A 12,781-nucleotide genomic window follows, 5' to 3' on the forward strand; every position below is an offset into this window, starting at 1 on the left:
TTCCATGGCAACCTCAAGTGCTCATATGTGGAGGACAAATCATTTTTGGACAATTTTTCCAGACTACTTGTTAACAGTTATTGCTGTCCCAAAAGGTTGACAGCTGACATGATTGATATTTCATTTACTTGTCATCTCTGTTTGAGTAATGGAGAAGGCCACATTCCTTTTTTTATTTTTAAAGAAATATACAGCAAAATCTACTGGGAACCTCTCTGTTGTACACCCCAGTGAAGTGAGTGGGAGTTGTGTAAGAATCTGGTTCTGAAGCTGGTGTGGGGCCTTGGAGCATGTTTGTGATACCAGGTTTTTAAGCTCCCACTGTTTTTCTCTGCTCCTCCAGGGCATGGGCAGATATATAGTGGTTCAAACTTTGCTCAGCTTAGTCAAGCCACAGCTTCCTATCCTCCGTTAGAACTAAGAACTGCCTTGCTGGAACAGACCAAAGGTCCACTGAGTTCTGCATTCTGTTACCCAAAGTTTGATCCCCGGCATCTCCAGGTAGGGCTGGGAAAGACTCCTGCCTGAAACCCTGGAGAGCCACTGCTGCCAGTCAGTGTTGACAGTGCTGGGCTAGATGGACCAGTATAAGGCAGCTTCCGATGTTCCTAAGAGTGGCTGGCCAGATGCTTCTGGAGCCTGGTCAGCAGGTGTAAAGGTGATGGCCATCCCCACTTGTCCTCTGCATCTTGTACTTGGAGGAGGCTCCATTTGGCTATCGTGACTATTGGTAGAGAAGTCCAGGCATTTGTCTAATCTTACTTAAAAGCTAGTGGCCATCACTGCATCTTGTGTTGGTCTCCTGTCAGTAAATTAGGATATTGCCGACCTGTTGTGCAGGCTTGTAGTAAAGACAATTCAAAATTATAATTGTAAAGCTCGTTCTATGTTATAGAAATGATAAATAACAGAGTAAGCCCACAGACCAGTGGCAAGCAAGATCAGCTGGAGTTACTCTGGTGCAAGATCTGCTGCATCCAGCCACGCTGGCTCCACGTCAGAGGGGCGCCCACCAGCAAAAGGAAAACAGTGCATGTTGGGGAAGAAACAGCCACACCTGCTGTGACCATGGAAATTGTGCCGTCAGCAAACAACCAGGAGCTACCACCCACAGCACACCCACAGACTGCCTTGCAACACTAGCAAACACTGAGGGGCTGCAAGTCACCACACACACACACACACACACACACTCCCAGCAGTGTCACCAGCCATGTGGCTGACAGCAAGCCAGGCCCTGTGGTGTTCCACTTAGGAATGTGACCAAACACAGTAGCAGTTGCTGGTTCGAATCCTGCGGAGAACTTGGGTTATGTTTTGGCCACCCCATCCCAGAAAAAAACCAGTCTGCAGCCTCATGAAAGCCCCACACACATTTACACACAAACACACAGCCAACACTACAGAGCCACACAGCACGTCTGGCTGTTCAAAATATTAAGTGTTTAATACAAGGACACCCCCACTCCCCCTTGTAATACAAAGCCAGCCCTGGGCAGAAAACCATGGAGCAGCACAAACCACCCACCCCAAATGAAATCCCCTTGATAACAGTTCCCAGCAATTGGACTGCTGTGCAAGGAGGAGGGGTGCTGAGGTGCAGAGGGGCCAAGCTGGGCAAGTGAGGGGGAGAGGCATGCATGCTGGCATAGGGTGAAGAAGGAATCCCACCTTGATGAGAGAGGCCACCTTGTGCTCCTGCCACCACGGCCCTGACCGCAGGGAAGCAGAGGTTGGGCGAGGATGAGCCCAGACAGAGCATCACAGCCTCACTTTGCTGAGACCAACCTTCACGATGGAGAGAAAGCCGTGAGCTTTCTGCCCTTCCCCTCCATTGGGCCACCTTGCTGCGGGAGTTAGGTGGGGGGTACCACCTGCATTTCCTCCCTACCCTGAAGCTGAAGCAGGAGGTGGTCTGCCAGGACACAGCTTGTTACAAAAAATGGGGCCCAAATTTTACTAATTTAAGTATTTCCTGTGTACTAAGATTTGTGTTTCTAGCTGTATTGTCTTGTTAAATATGTATTGTGATTGTTGAGGTCAGTTCTGATATTGACAAGGAGGCTCAGTTTAGGCTTGTTTCACTGATACATAGTTGCAGATACCTATTCTCATTTGCCATCATCAGGTTTAAGCCATCCTCATGTTTGTGCACAAATGACATGCATTTTTTTTCATTCTGAGGAAAACAAATGGTTCAACTAATGTTTATGTAGGACTCCTAGCCAATTGGGAGATTTAGTTCACTGACACTGTTGTCATTCAGGCGCCTGCTAAAGATGTATTTATTTGTACAGGCTTTTGGGGTATAGGCAAGCATTTTATCTGTTTTAGTAATGATTGTATTGTATTGCATTATGTTTGTAATTTAAGAGTTATGATTTTAATGGTGTTTATATGCTGTACTGTTTTATATGGGTTGTTAGTTGCCCTGGGCTCCTTGTGAGGGAGGTTGGGATATAAATCAAATAAATAAGTATGTTATTATCATTTAAAAAATGGGGGCCAAAAAACAAAAGTATCACAAGTTGCTGTTTGTTTTGTGCCAATGTGCCCAACATTTCAGAGATGAACTCCTACACAGAGATGGGGGACCAGCTGCTCCAGCTCAGTGGTGAGGCCACCCCCTCTGTTACGTACTGTGTCAATGGCACACAGGAGCTGATTGCTGCACCCCTGGAAGGTCGTAAAGCCCCCATCCACAGATCTATGTAACCCTTGCATGGCATTGGCTGCCATGCTGCATCTCTATCAGAGCCGCCAGACCACCCGGATGTTTGTAAGGGCCAGTTGAGAAGCCACAGTGACTTCCTGCTGCAAGCACCTGGCCTCAAGCCAAGCACATTCGAAATGCCCCCAGAGAGCTGAAACAGAGTGGGCAGGGGCAGGCCCTCTTGCCTATGGGCCCGTGTGTGTGTGTGTGTGTGTGTGTGTGTGTGTGTGTGAGAGAGAGAGAGAGAGATCCACGTCCCGGGTCCCAGTTGCCTAGGCAAGAGGCTGCCGATCCCCAAGGGCCTCAGAGCTGGTCTTTGTTTCGCAGCTAGAGGCGTCAACATCCATTTCAAGGAGGCCGTCATTCATCTCTGCCATGTAAAGGCCATCTCCTCCCACCTGAAGATCAACTCTCTAGGCAACAGCTTCACGATAGGAGAGACGACCACCTATGCAGTTCGTTGGAGGGAGAGGAGCAGCTGCCTGATCAGAGGAGTCCAGCCCAACATACAGGGCCACTTATCTGGAGGCAGGCCTAGGAGTGCTTCCATGATGTCATCAGCCCCTTTCACTTCAAGGCTACTTGTTCTGAAAGGATCAGCAGCAGCAGCATGAACATCTCCTGGTACAAGTGGCCTTGCCCTCTCACCTGGCCACTGACACCCCCCCCATTCCAGCTGCATCCCCCATTGTTAGCAGCACCATAGGTACTGTAGAGCTGGGAGTTGCTCGGTCAGTTGGGAGGGGGCAGAATCTGCTGGCACAGGCTGTCCAGGCTGCTCCATCAACTGTTAGACAGCAGCCCCTGCTAGCAAAGCGGCAGCAGGTGACACATCCTGAGAAGATGCTTCCCCACTAGTCAAATCCCCATCAGCACCATCACAGCGAGGAGATCGCCATCTCAGCACCTCGACAGGAGACTCCTGCAGGGCCTTGCACAGGATGGGAATGCCCTCATCAGTAGAAGGGATTGGTTGAGCAGAGAAGAGGGAAGCCACATTAGGTGGCCATAGAGGCGTATAATCAGAGCCCCTCCATGCCTATCAATAACGCTGACCACTCAGGGAATCAACTCCAGTGCCATGTATCACCTCGGGCGACATGATCTAGCCCAGAATCATCTCCAGTAGCAGCCCTGAAGCTCAGCCTGGCATGTAAGTCCTCTTGGGTTCTCTTATGAATGCCTCCATAGAGATTGTTCCACTACTTCCATGTGGTTTTCAGCTTGTGACGATGATGCCAAGGGATCTTGTTGGAGGCTTCCCTAACCATTTTGCCTTGTGCTTCCCAGCAGCTGCCCTGCCATGGGTGCAAAGGATGGTCTGATGATCTGTCACCAGAAGCTGGTGCAGCAGGGCCTTCTCTGCTCACCAGTTCGGCTCCCATTTCTTGGGTCTGCCTGTCTGTTGAGCAGGTATGCCCTCTGATGGGCCTTCATTGGGTGAGGGTATGGCCAATGGATCAGGCTTTGGAAAACTTCCCTGAGCGCAAATGACTCAGAATAGCATCCAGGGCCACACCAGACAGGCAAGACAGATAAGGAATGTCACTCTCTTGGACAAGGAAAGAAGCAGGACAGGCAACAATGGATGCTCAGAGACACACTGGCTAGCAGGTACTGGGTGAGACTCTCCCTCCTCCACAAACCCATGAGTCAAGGGGTGGATGTGTGAAAAACTCGGGAGGCCCATGATGTGTCCCTTGGGCCACATGCAGGGTTGCAAGGATGTGGGAGGAGGGGAGCCATCCCATCTGCCATGCCTAGAACCCCCCCCCCCATGTCTCCCTTGCACAAAAAGTGGTGGGAAGGCAGGGGGGGTTAGGACCCCTTGCATTGCCAGCCACATCTCCTTCCCCTGACAGCTATTTCACCAATAGACCAGCAACACGAAGAGCGACATCTGTCCAGCTACACACCTGCCTGTCCCCACTTTCAGTGCAGACCTGCCTCCTCATGGTACTGTTGGAGGTGTACATGGGCAGAAACAGAAGCAAACCTGGGTGGTGTGCATCAGAACACCTTGATGGTGTTTTAGCAAATAGGGCGGTATATAAATGTTAATAATCAACAAATAACACTAGCTGACAATTAATGCATCCAGACATTCCTTCTAGACCAGAGGTGGGCAGCCTTTTTTCTGTGGACAGCCACATTCCCTTGCTGGTAATCTGTTGAAAGGGCTACACATCACTGCTGAGTGAGGCCAGAGCCAAAAAGGAGTGGATCAACCCTTTTCTCTTTCTGCCATGGGGATCCTGGCCCCTTATTGCCTGCACTGCTCCCCTATATTGGGCAAAGTGCAGTTTCCCTTAGGCTACCGTCACCACCATTAGCTGAGTTATGGTCTGATCATGTGGAGTTTATATACTGGTGTGTGTGCGGGTCACAAACTGCATTGCATTTGGAGCTTTGTGATTCTAGGGTGGAAATGGCAGGAGGGCAATTTTGGCCACCCTTTCCCCCTCCCATTGAATTTGGAACACTTGCCCTGGTGTAACTTTGATTTTTTTAAAATGGGCGTAGCCATAGATTGAAGTGGGTTTGAATTGGCATAACCACTCTCTGCCCACATTACACCTTTTTGTACACTTTGCCTGCTACTCTCTCCAGTGGGGCGGATGTGACTACAAATCTCTGGGTTGGTGGGTGGAGGGGGATCCACTTACAAAGGCCACCAGAGTATACTGTTTGCCCCTTTGTGGCTGTTCTTCCGTAGTTAATAGTAGACAAAAATTCAGTCTTTTTTTTTAATGCTTTGAATTCATCAAAGAGGGCACATAATGCTAAGCCATGGTTTATGTTAATTATGGTTTGTTATTTTAGCCATGAATTCTCTTGCAGACAAGCAAGACTGTGTCTGCAAGAATTGTCTTGCAGACACAGCAACAAACTGTGTCTTGTTTCTCTGTTTCTAGTTTGTTTCTCTCCCACCCCTTTTGCCTGCATTCTGAGTGGTTTCATTTTTAGGCTGCTTGTGGTGGACCCCTCTGTTTCAGGGGAGACAGCAGCACAAACAAGCAATGAATAAGGCACAGGTCTGGGTTCCAACATCATGATAAGATATGATTTTAACAAACCAGGCTTTGTAAGCCTACAACAAACCATGGCTTCTATTTGTGGTTTGTAGGTGGTTAACACTCCATGGTTTGTTTGTGGGGCTGAATTCAGACACAACGATGAGCCAGATTTCAACAAACCACAGCATGGCTTATCCTTACGTGTGAACTAGGCCAATGTCTTGTAGCAATTGAAAGAGTATTGCTCAGTGTCTTTGCCAACTTTACTGCAACTAACATGGCTACTCTGGAATTTGGGAATTCAGCAAGGCACAGCAGCAGTGTTGTCAGTCTTTGTATGGTACTAAGTGATCTCTCTCTCTCTCATCTTTTTTGCAGTATTACACCACAGTAATGGAGCAACAAGTAAATGGACAGTTAATAGTGCCTCTGCAGATCTACCCAAGAGGTAATGTTTAAATAATTTCTAATCACCAGCAATGACATCTGTAAGTGGCTCCATTAGCAGTTACATTTTCTGGAGGTTCAGAGGCACGCAATGTCATGTTTATGTTTTAGTTTTGGGTTGGGGAATCCATTGTTCTGGAAAAGCTGCAGTTATTTCAGATAACAAGCCAGATTCCAGAGCAACTCAGGCTAACAAGACTGAGTTTGCATTGTGCAACTTGTGTGCATTTAAGAAAAGTGTGTGTGTGTATACAGATCCGATGCAGATTAATAAATTAAGCCAGGCCTGCGCAACTTGCAACCACCAAACATAGCCCACTAGCCATTAGCTTACATATATACTGCCTACCTTGTGCTGCAAAAATGGGAATATTTACAAGACCCTGGGATAAGGGGTCTTTTTTTCAACACACACACATGGGCATGTTATGTAATTTTTGCCATTCACTCAAGCATTCCCCCTTTCCCATCTTTGAAAGTGTAGTTAATTGCTGAAAGAGAGTTGGTTTTAAATTATCCAAGTAAATCTCCTTGCAATAAATTAATTGAAATAATTAAAAATTAAACTCTTCCTCAGTTAAGTGATACTATACAAATAATCATAACACTTGCTTCCCAATTAAAACACTGTAGACTCTTCATTACTTAAAACTCTCTGAAGTTTGAACTGGGCAATTAACCAACAGGATTCTCTAACACATGCTAATAAGGTCTCAAAAGGAGGCTGATGGCACTGGCAGTTTAGAGATCATTTATGTGGGAGAAGATGTGTGGTTAGAGCAGAGATGGGCAACCTTTCTGAAGTTGAGGGCCACATTCCTTCAGGGTAAAGCGGTTGGTAGCCTCACTTCTTTCTCCCCTTACTTCCTTTTTCTCAACTTTATCATCCATTTCTCCATTCATTACTCCCCCTACACACACACATACTAAACCCCACACCCTATCTATTCATTTTCTCTTTCTCTCATATGCATACACACTGCCCTCCTAGCATCCATCCATCCATTCTGTCCCTCCCTCTGTCTCTCACATACACACACTGCCCTGCTCCCCCCGTTGCTCTTCCTTCCCTCTGTTCTTCCCCTGGTATCTCCTCTTCTTTTCCTTAATCCCCAAGGAGACAGCAGTTGTGGTCCGGAGAGGAAATGGGAAGTGAGCTGAAGGATGCACACGTGTGAGCTTAGAGATCTTACCAGTGGGTAGAACATTTCTCCACAGGATGATGTAGCTGCCACACTCCATGGTTGAGTCCTGAGCTTGTGCATGTGCTTGCCTCTCTTTCCATTGCCTCTCTTGACTCTAACTGCTACCTCTGCAGGGATTAAGGAAAGGAATGGGGGATGCTGGGTTGTGCGCTGAGGCTGCATACAACAAGGCTGAGGGATTGCCCACCTCTGGTTTAGAGGGATATAGAAGCTCCTTTTCGTTCCAGGCCAGGGAAGCATGAAATGCCTGTGGATCCCACCAATGGGAAGATGGTTCATCTCTCACCACATCAATTTCCAAGCTCTTTTCAGTGCTCCCCAAATGCAGGTATAAAAAGATAATGTCTGAAGTGCAGACTTGGCCCACAACTTGTCTGCCTTTTTTGGAAAGCACCTTCCATAGCGAGTGGTTGAAATCTGGTTGTGGGAGAGAAATGGTTTAAAGGCATGCAGGAGATTGGTTAGGGCATGTAACCCATTAAGTCAAGCTGATTACTTATTTAGTTAAAGCATTTTTTAATCTTTTAGGGCTATACCCTCAGAAAGTGGTGTACAAATCAAGTGGAAAGGCAAGAAACCAAGATAAAAATTGCCACGTTGGCAAACTACAGGATATATTGAAAAGCTGCTCTCAGATATGTACACTAAGTACAATAGCTGATTAAATGCTATATTTAAATTGTTGGAATTGTTGTAGATCACAAGCTGAATATGAACCAACAATGTGATGTGGCTGCAAAAAAAGCAAATGCTGTTTTGGGCTGCATTAACAGAAGTATAACTTCCAAATCACGTGAAGTACTAGTTCCCCTCTACTCGGCACTGGTTAGGCCCCATCTTGAGTACCATGTCCAGTTCTTTGCACCACACTTTAAGAAGGACGCAGACAAACTGGAAAAGGTTCAGGGGAAGGCAACAAAGATGATCAGGGGACTGGCAACAAAGCCCTATGAGGAGAGACTGAAAGAACTGGGCCTGTTTAGCCTTGAGAAGAGAAGACTGAGGGGAGATAGGATAGCGCTCTTCAACTATTTGAAAGGTGGTCACAGAGAAGAAGCCAGGAGTTCTTCTCGATCACCCCAGAGTGCAGGACATGGAATAATGGGCTCAAGTGACAGGAAGCCAGATTTCGGCTGGACATCAGGAAAAACTTTCTGACTGTTAGAGCAATACGACAGTGGAACCAATGACCTAGGGAGGTGATGGGCTCTCCCACACTGGAGGCATTCAAGATGAAACTGGACAGCCATCTGTCAAGGGTGCTTTGACTTGGATTCCTGTGTTGAGCAGGGGGTTGGACTCGATGGTTTTGTAGGCCACTTCCAACCTATTCTATAATTCTATGAAGAGGAAGATATTCAACTCCCAGCTGTATACCTGTGCATAATGGGCAAATCAATAGGAAGGGAGTGCCACAGTTTTGGAACCACTGCCAAGAAGGCCGTATGCCTTCTGCTTGCTAACCTGACTGCTCTTAACAGCAGGCATCCAAGTCCCTGAGATATAAAAGTATGGGTAGGATTGTACAGGTGCAGGTAGTCGTTTGGATAAATTTGTTTCAAGCCATTTTGCTTTTATTTAATGGGGAAAATCCATTGAGTGCAGAATAAAGTCAAAGGATTAAAATGATTTAAACACCAAAAAGCAAGTTCACATTTCCTTACAATAACCCAACTTGGGTTGCTAGGGCTGTGCGGGAGCGAGCGTGCTGCCTCGTGACCACTTCCCACTTTGTTTCCAGCGCCACTCTTGAGTTATTTGCTGCAGAGTCTGAAGCCGACACTCTAGGTTCTTGAAGGAGAAACAGCCCCGAGTTTTAACCCATGGTTTGTTCCTGGGCTGTTTTGTAATCCGGAAACAAAGCGGAAGTAGCGAGTAGTCTCAAGACAGCACACTTGCTCGCTCCCGTGTGGCCCCAACAACCCATGGATTGCCATTAAGTGAGAACTGCGCCGGTATCTCCAGAGTTAAAGATACTGTGATGGTTGTTGGCTTTTAGAATTGCTCCATTTTGCACTTCTCTGAATGGCCGATGTCAGTTTCACTGGATACTTTTCAAATTTTCCACATAGCCTCATCTTCTGCCTTCAAACTAGCAACCCAGTATTCCTTATTTAAGAATATAATAGTAATGTTTAATGTAGTTTAAATTGCATGAGCCTACTCTAACTGCTGTGTTTAATAACTATCATCTGTGTCCCTTTGACTAATAAATCGCTTTGTTTCCTGCTGTCAAAACCAGGAGTGAAATGCATGTATTTCTGAGGAAGGGGGAAAGAAGGGGGGGGGGGAGGAACCAAATTCATCCTTTCCCAGACAATCAATCAAAATTGACAGGCCCTTTAACATACAATTTGTAGGGCACTGTAGTTTTAAAATGGGAACTGTCCGTAACATCTAGCTCGAAGCCTTTGCAGCTTTAACATTTGGCAAAAGCACATGTACTGCATAGAGTGGGGGAGATGAAGGCAGTGTGGAATTTGAGAGGTTTTAAGGAAGTAATTTTTTCTTGTTCTGCAGTAGTTCATCTTTAAACCTATATTTAATAACAACAGCCTGTCAGACGTTTTGTGTAAATAACCAAGGAGATCACCTCCATTTATAATGTACCTGGTCCTCAATGCCCTGAGATGCTTGAGTTTTGTCCCCAGCTTCTAATTTTCCACGTGAAAATATAGAATAAAATGTGCTGATAGCATAGAATGCAAACCATTGATCTTTGGGGTGTCTGGTATGGAAATATGCCAATGCCATCCCTCATTCCCTCAATTTTGTTTGGTCATTTCTCACAAATATAGTATCTCCTGAAAAATGTTGAGCTAAGCTGTGTGAAAAAGAAGAATGGAAAACACAGAGGAGTTATTGGAAGTTGGAACAGAATGTTGCTCACAATTTACCTTGATTTTGATAACTTAGAATTTATATCAGTTGGTTTCAAAAACCTCTTACTAGGTTGTTTTTTTAAGTGCACTTCTGCAGGTCTAGAAACTCTGCTTTATCATTCCTGCTTTGGGTTTTGGGAGCCACTTCACAATCATTTCTCTTCACTAATTTTTGTATTGCCCTCATTAAAAAAAAAAAAAAGACTTCATTTTGAGCAAATTTGTAAATGGCCCTGATGTGTTCTACAATTTAGTCAATTACTGTTTCAGCCTGCAAACCTCCTGGGAAACGGAACATACATGGCCTGAAGGTAGGAATTTCAATAATTGTTTCAGTAAACTTAGATGGATTTGCAATGCTGTGTTCCACTTATTGAAATGTCAAATAAAACTGCACTTTCTGGGCCTTGACAAGCAGATTTTAAAAAAAAATGGTGCAGAGAAAAGATTCGTTCTGTGGGGTGTTGACTGTGCTATCTGAATATCTTGTGCTGATTTATTACTGAATGAAATTGATTCCTTTCTTGCTTTTCTTAATACAGTTCTTAAATAAGCATATAAAACCTAAAAGGTGCTAGCTACCCTGCTGCTCCTCCTGTGTGCCCCATTCAAATCTGAAAGTTGTGCAGGAGGTGTACTACTGAACTGTGCCAACAATCCATAATAAAGAAAGAAGATCACATTATTTTGATGTAATTAATCAATACCTCTGTAAGAACAGCCCCAACATTGTATAATATTTATGTTTTAACGTTCATTTTATTGATACATGTCTCTGTAATGCTATGTGTATTTTGAATTCTGAATTCCACACAATGCACAGGGTATGTCTCAGCCTTTCTGGTGACATTAGACAAATGTAATTGATATATTAGCGCTTAAAGGTTGTGGGGAGGGGAGGAGAGAGATGTATTTAATAGGAACTGAATGAAAGCCTTATTGTGTGCCTGTTCTTGATTGTATTATTTAACCAAGCATTTCAAATGCAGAGTGAATAAAAGAGCATGATTCCTCAATAACACAATGTGGTAACCTACATAGAGGCTGGATTTCTACCATGGGCAACTAGCTAATTAACCTTCCCAGCGAAATAGGAAATTCATGGCAAATTACAGGTTAATTAGAACCACGTCCTCAGAATAGAAACAACTGATAAAGATTCCTTTCCTGCCTGCAGGTAAATACACGAGCAGGTTCTGCTAACAATAGCAGTGCAGCCGTCCCAGACTCCCTTCCAAGCAATAGGTAAGAATCGTGGAGAAGAGTGTGCATGCATTTTATTAAAGCAGAACTCCAGAAGTGATTTCTGCATAGTAATTAACAGAAGCAAATGAGGAAATGCTGGATAACTTCAGGCGGATTCAGTTGACCAGTTTACAGCAAGATCTTTGTGACTTGTCGAAAGCAATGTTAGTCTTTGAGCCTATTATACAATGAGCACCTTTGGACAACCTAATTCTATCAGGATTTCTTTGCACAGTTGCCCCAGTCCAAAACTTTACATACACTGTAGCGTACACCACAGACCTTCTGAGCTTATAGTTATTTTGCTTTACTGGTAAAAGAGTTGCTTCTTAAGTGCTGAATAGAAGTTGTCTCTGCATAAATGTGAGGTATCAGGCAGGCAGTTTGAGGCATTGTGGACAAAGATCTCAAAGACCAGGTTTCAAGTCCTTGCCTAGCTATGGATTCACTGGGTTGTTCTGAGCGAGTCACCATTTTTAAACCTCGGGTTAGATTCTGTAAAATGGGAATATTACTGACATCACTGGTGAAGGGTTGCAAGTTAAACAGGATAAAGATTGTAAAACTGCATGTATACATTATGATAAGACTGTTCCTTTCTTTTTCTGGAATATGTGAAGCAGACAATAGTGCTCTGCTGTGATCTGATCTCATTGCATTTAAGTGGCAGTCCTTGTTCTTGTCACTTGTCAGTCACTGGAGATCTAAGGAGAGGAGGGAAATGAGGAGGAGAAAAAGATAAGAGGTCACCTGAATCAGCTGAAGACAGGAGCAAGATCCATGGCCAGGGGATTTTAATAACCGGAAGAAGGAGTGGATCTTGGAAATGGGGGAATGGAAATTGTTTCAGGATTTGTGGACAGCTTGGCTGGGGCAGGTTGAAGGAAAGGGAGGAGTCAAAGATTACTTCACGTTTGCAAGCCTGTAATATTGGATGCCTGTAAGTTGGAGCTTCATCAGGAAAATGGAGGGGTAGCTAGAAGGTTTATGAGTTCTGTCTTCTAATTCAGGACATCTGTCTTGCTGACAGTTCTGCAAGACACAAAATTGGGCAGAAGTTCAAAGGGATGAAGGACAAAACAGACTTTCTTTAGTGCAGCGGTGGGCAACTTGGCCCAGTTTCAGCCTCATTTCACAAGCCCTCTGCATGTAAATCACTTAGACCTCTGGCAAGAGCAATTTGTCCTTTCCATGGCAGACTGCTGGGTGGGAAGGGAAAGAAAAGGGGGTAGCAGAAAGTGAGAGAATAGGGGTGACCCACCCACTTTTGGC

At 45.1% G+C, this 12,781-nt stretch overlaps 1 protein-coding gene across 8 annotated transcripts in view; it reads left to right on the forward strand.

Annotated features, from left to right (window-relative positions):
- MAP2K5 (mitogen-activated protein kinase kinase 5) overlaps positions 1 to 12,781 on the forward strand; it is a 162,298-nt gene that overhangs the window by 22,055 nt on the left and 127,462 nt on the right. For all 8 annotated transcript variants that reach the window (XM_084817527.1, XM_084817524.1, XM_084817525.1 and 5 more), the window contains 3 exons: positions 6,109 to 6,178; positions 10,535 to 10,575; positions 11,442 to 11,509. In XM_084817527.1, the coding sequence (XP_084673653.1) occupies positions 6,109 to 6,178; positions 10,535 to 10,575; positions 11,442 to 11,509 (179 nt within the window). The remainder of the gene's footprint in view (positions 1 to 6,108; positions 6,179 to 10,534; positions 10,576 to 11,441; positions 11,510 to 12,781) is intronic.

The sequence above is a fragment of the Heloderma suspectum genome, chromosome 11 (assembly GCF_057233095.1).
Source record: "Heloderma suspectum isolate Gila_16-S chromosome 11, 16-S_ref, whole genome shotgun sequence".
NCBI classification, from domain to species: domain Eukaryota; kingdom Metazoa; phylum Chordata; class Lepidosauria; order Squamata; family Helodermatidae; genus Heloderma; species Heloderma suspectum.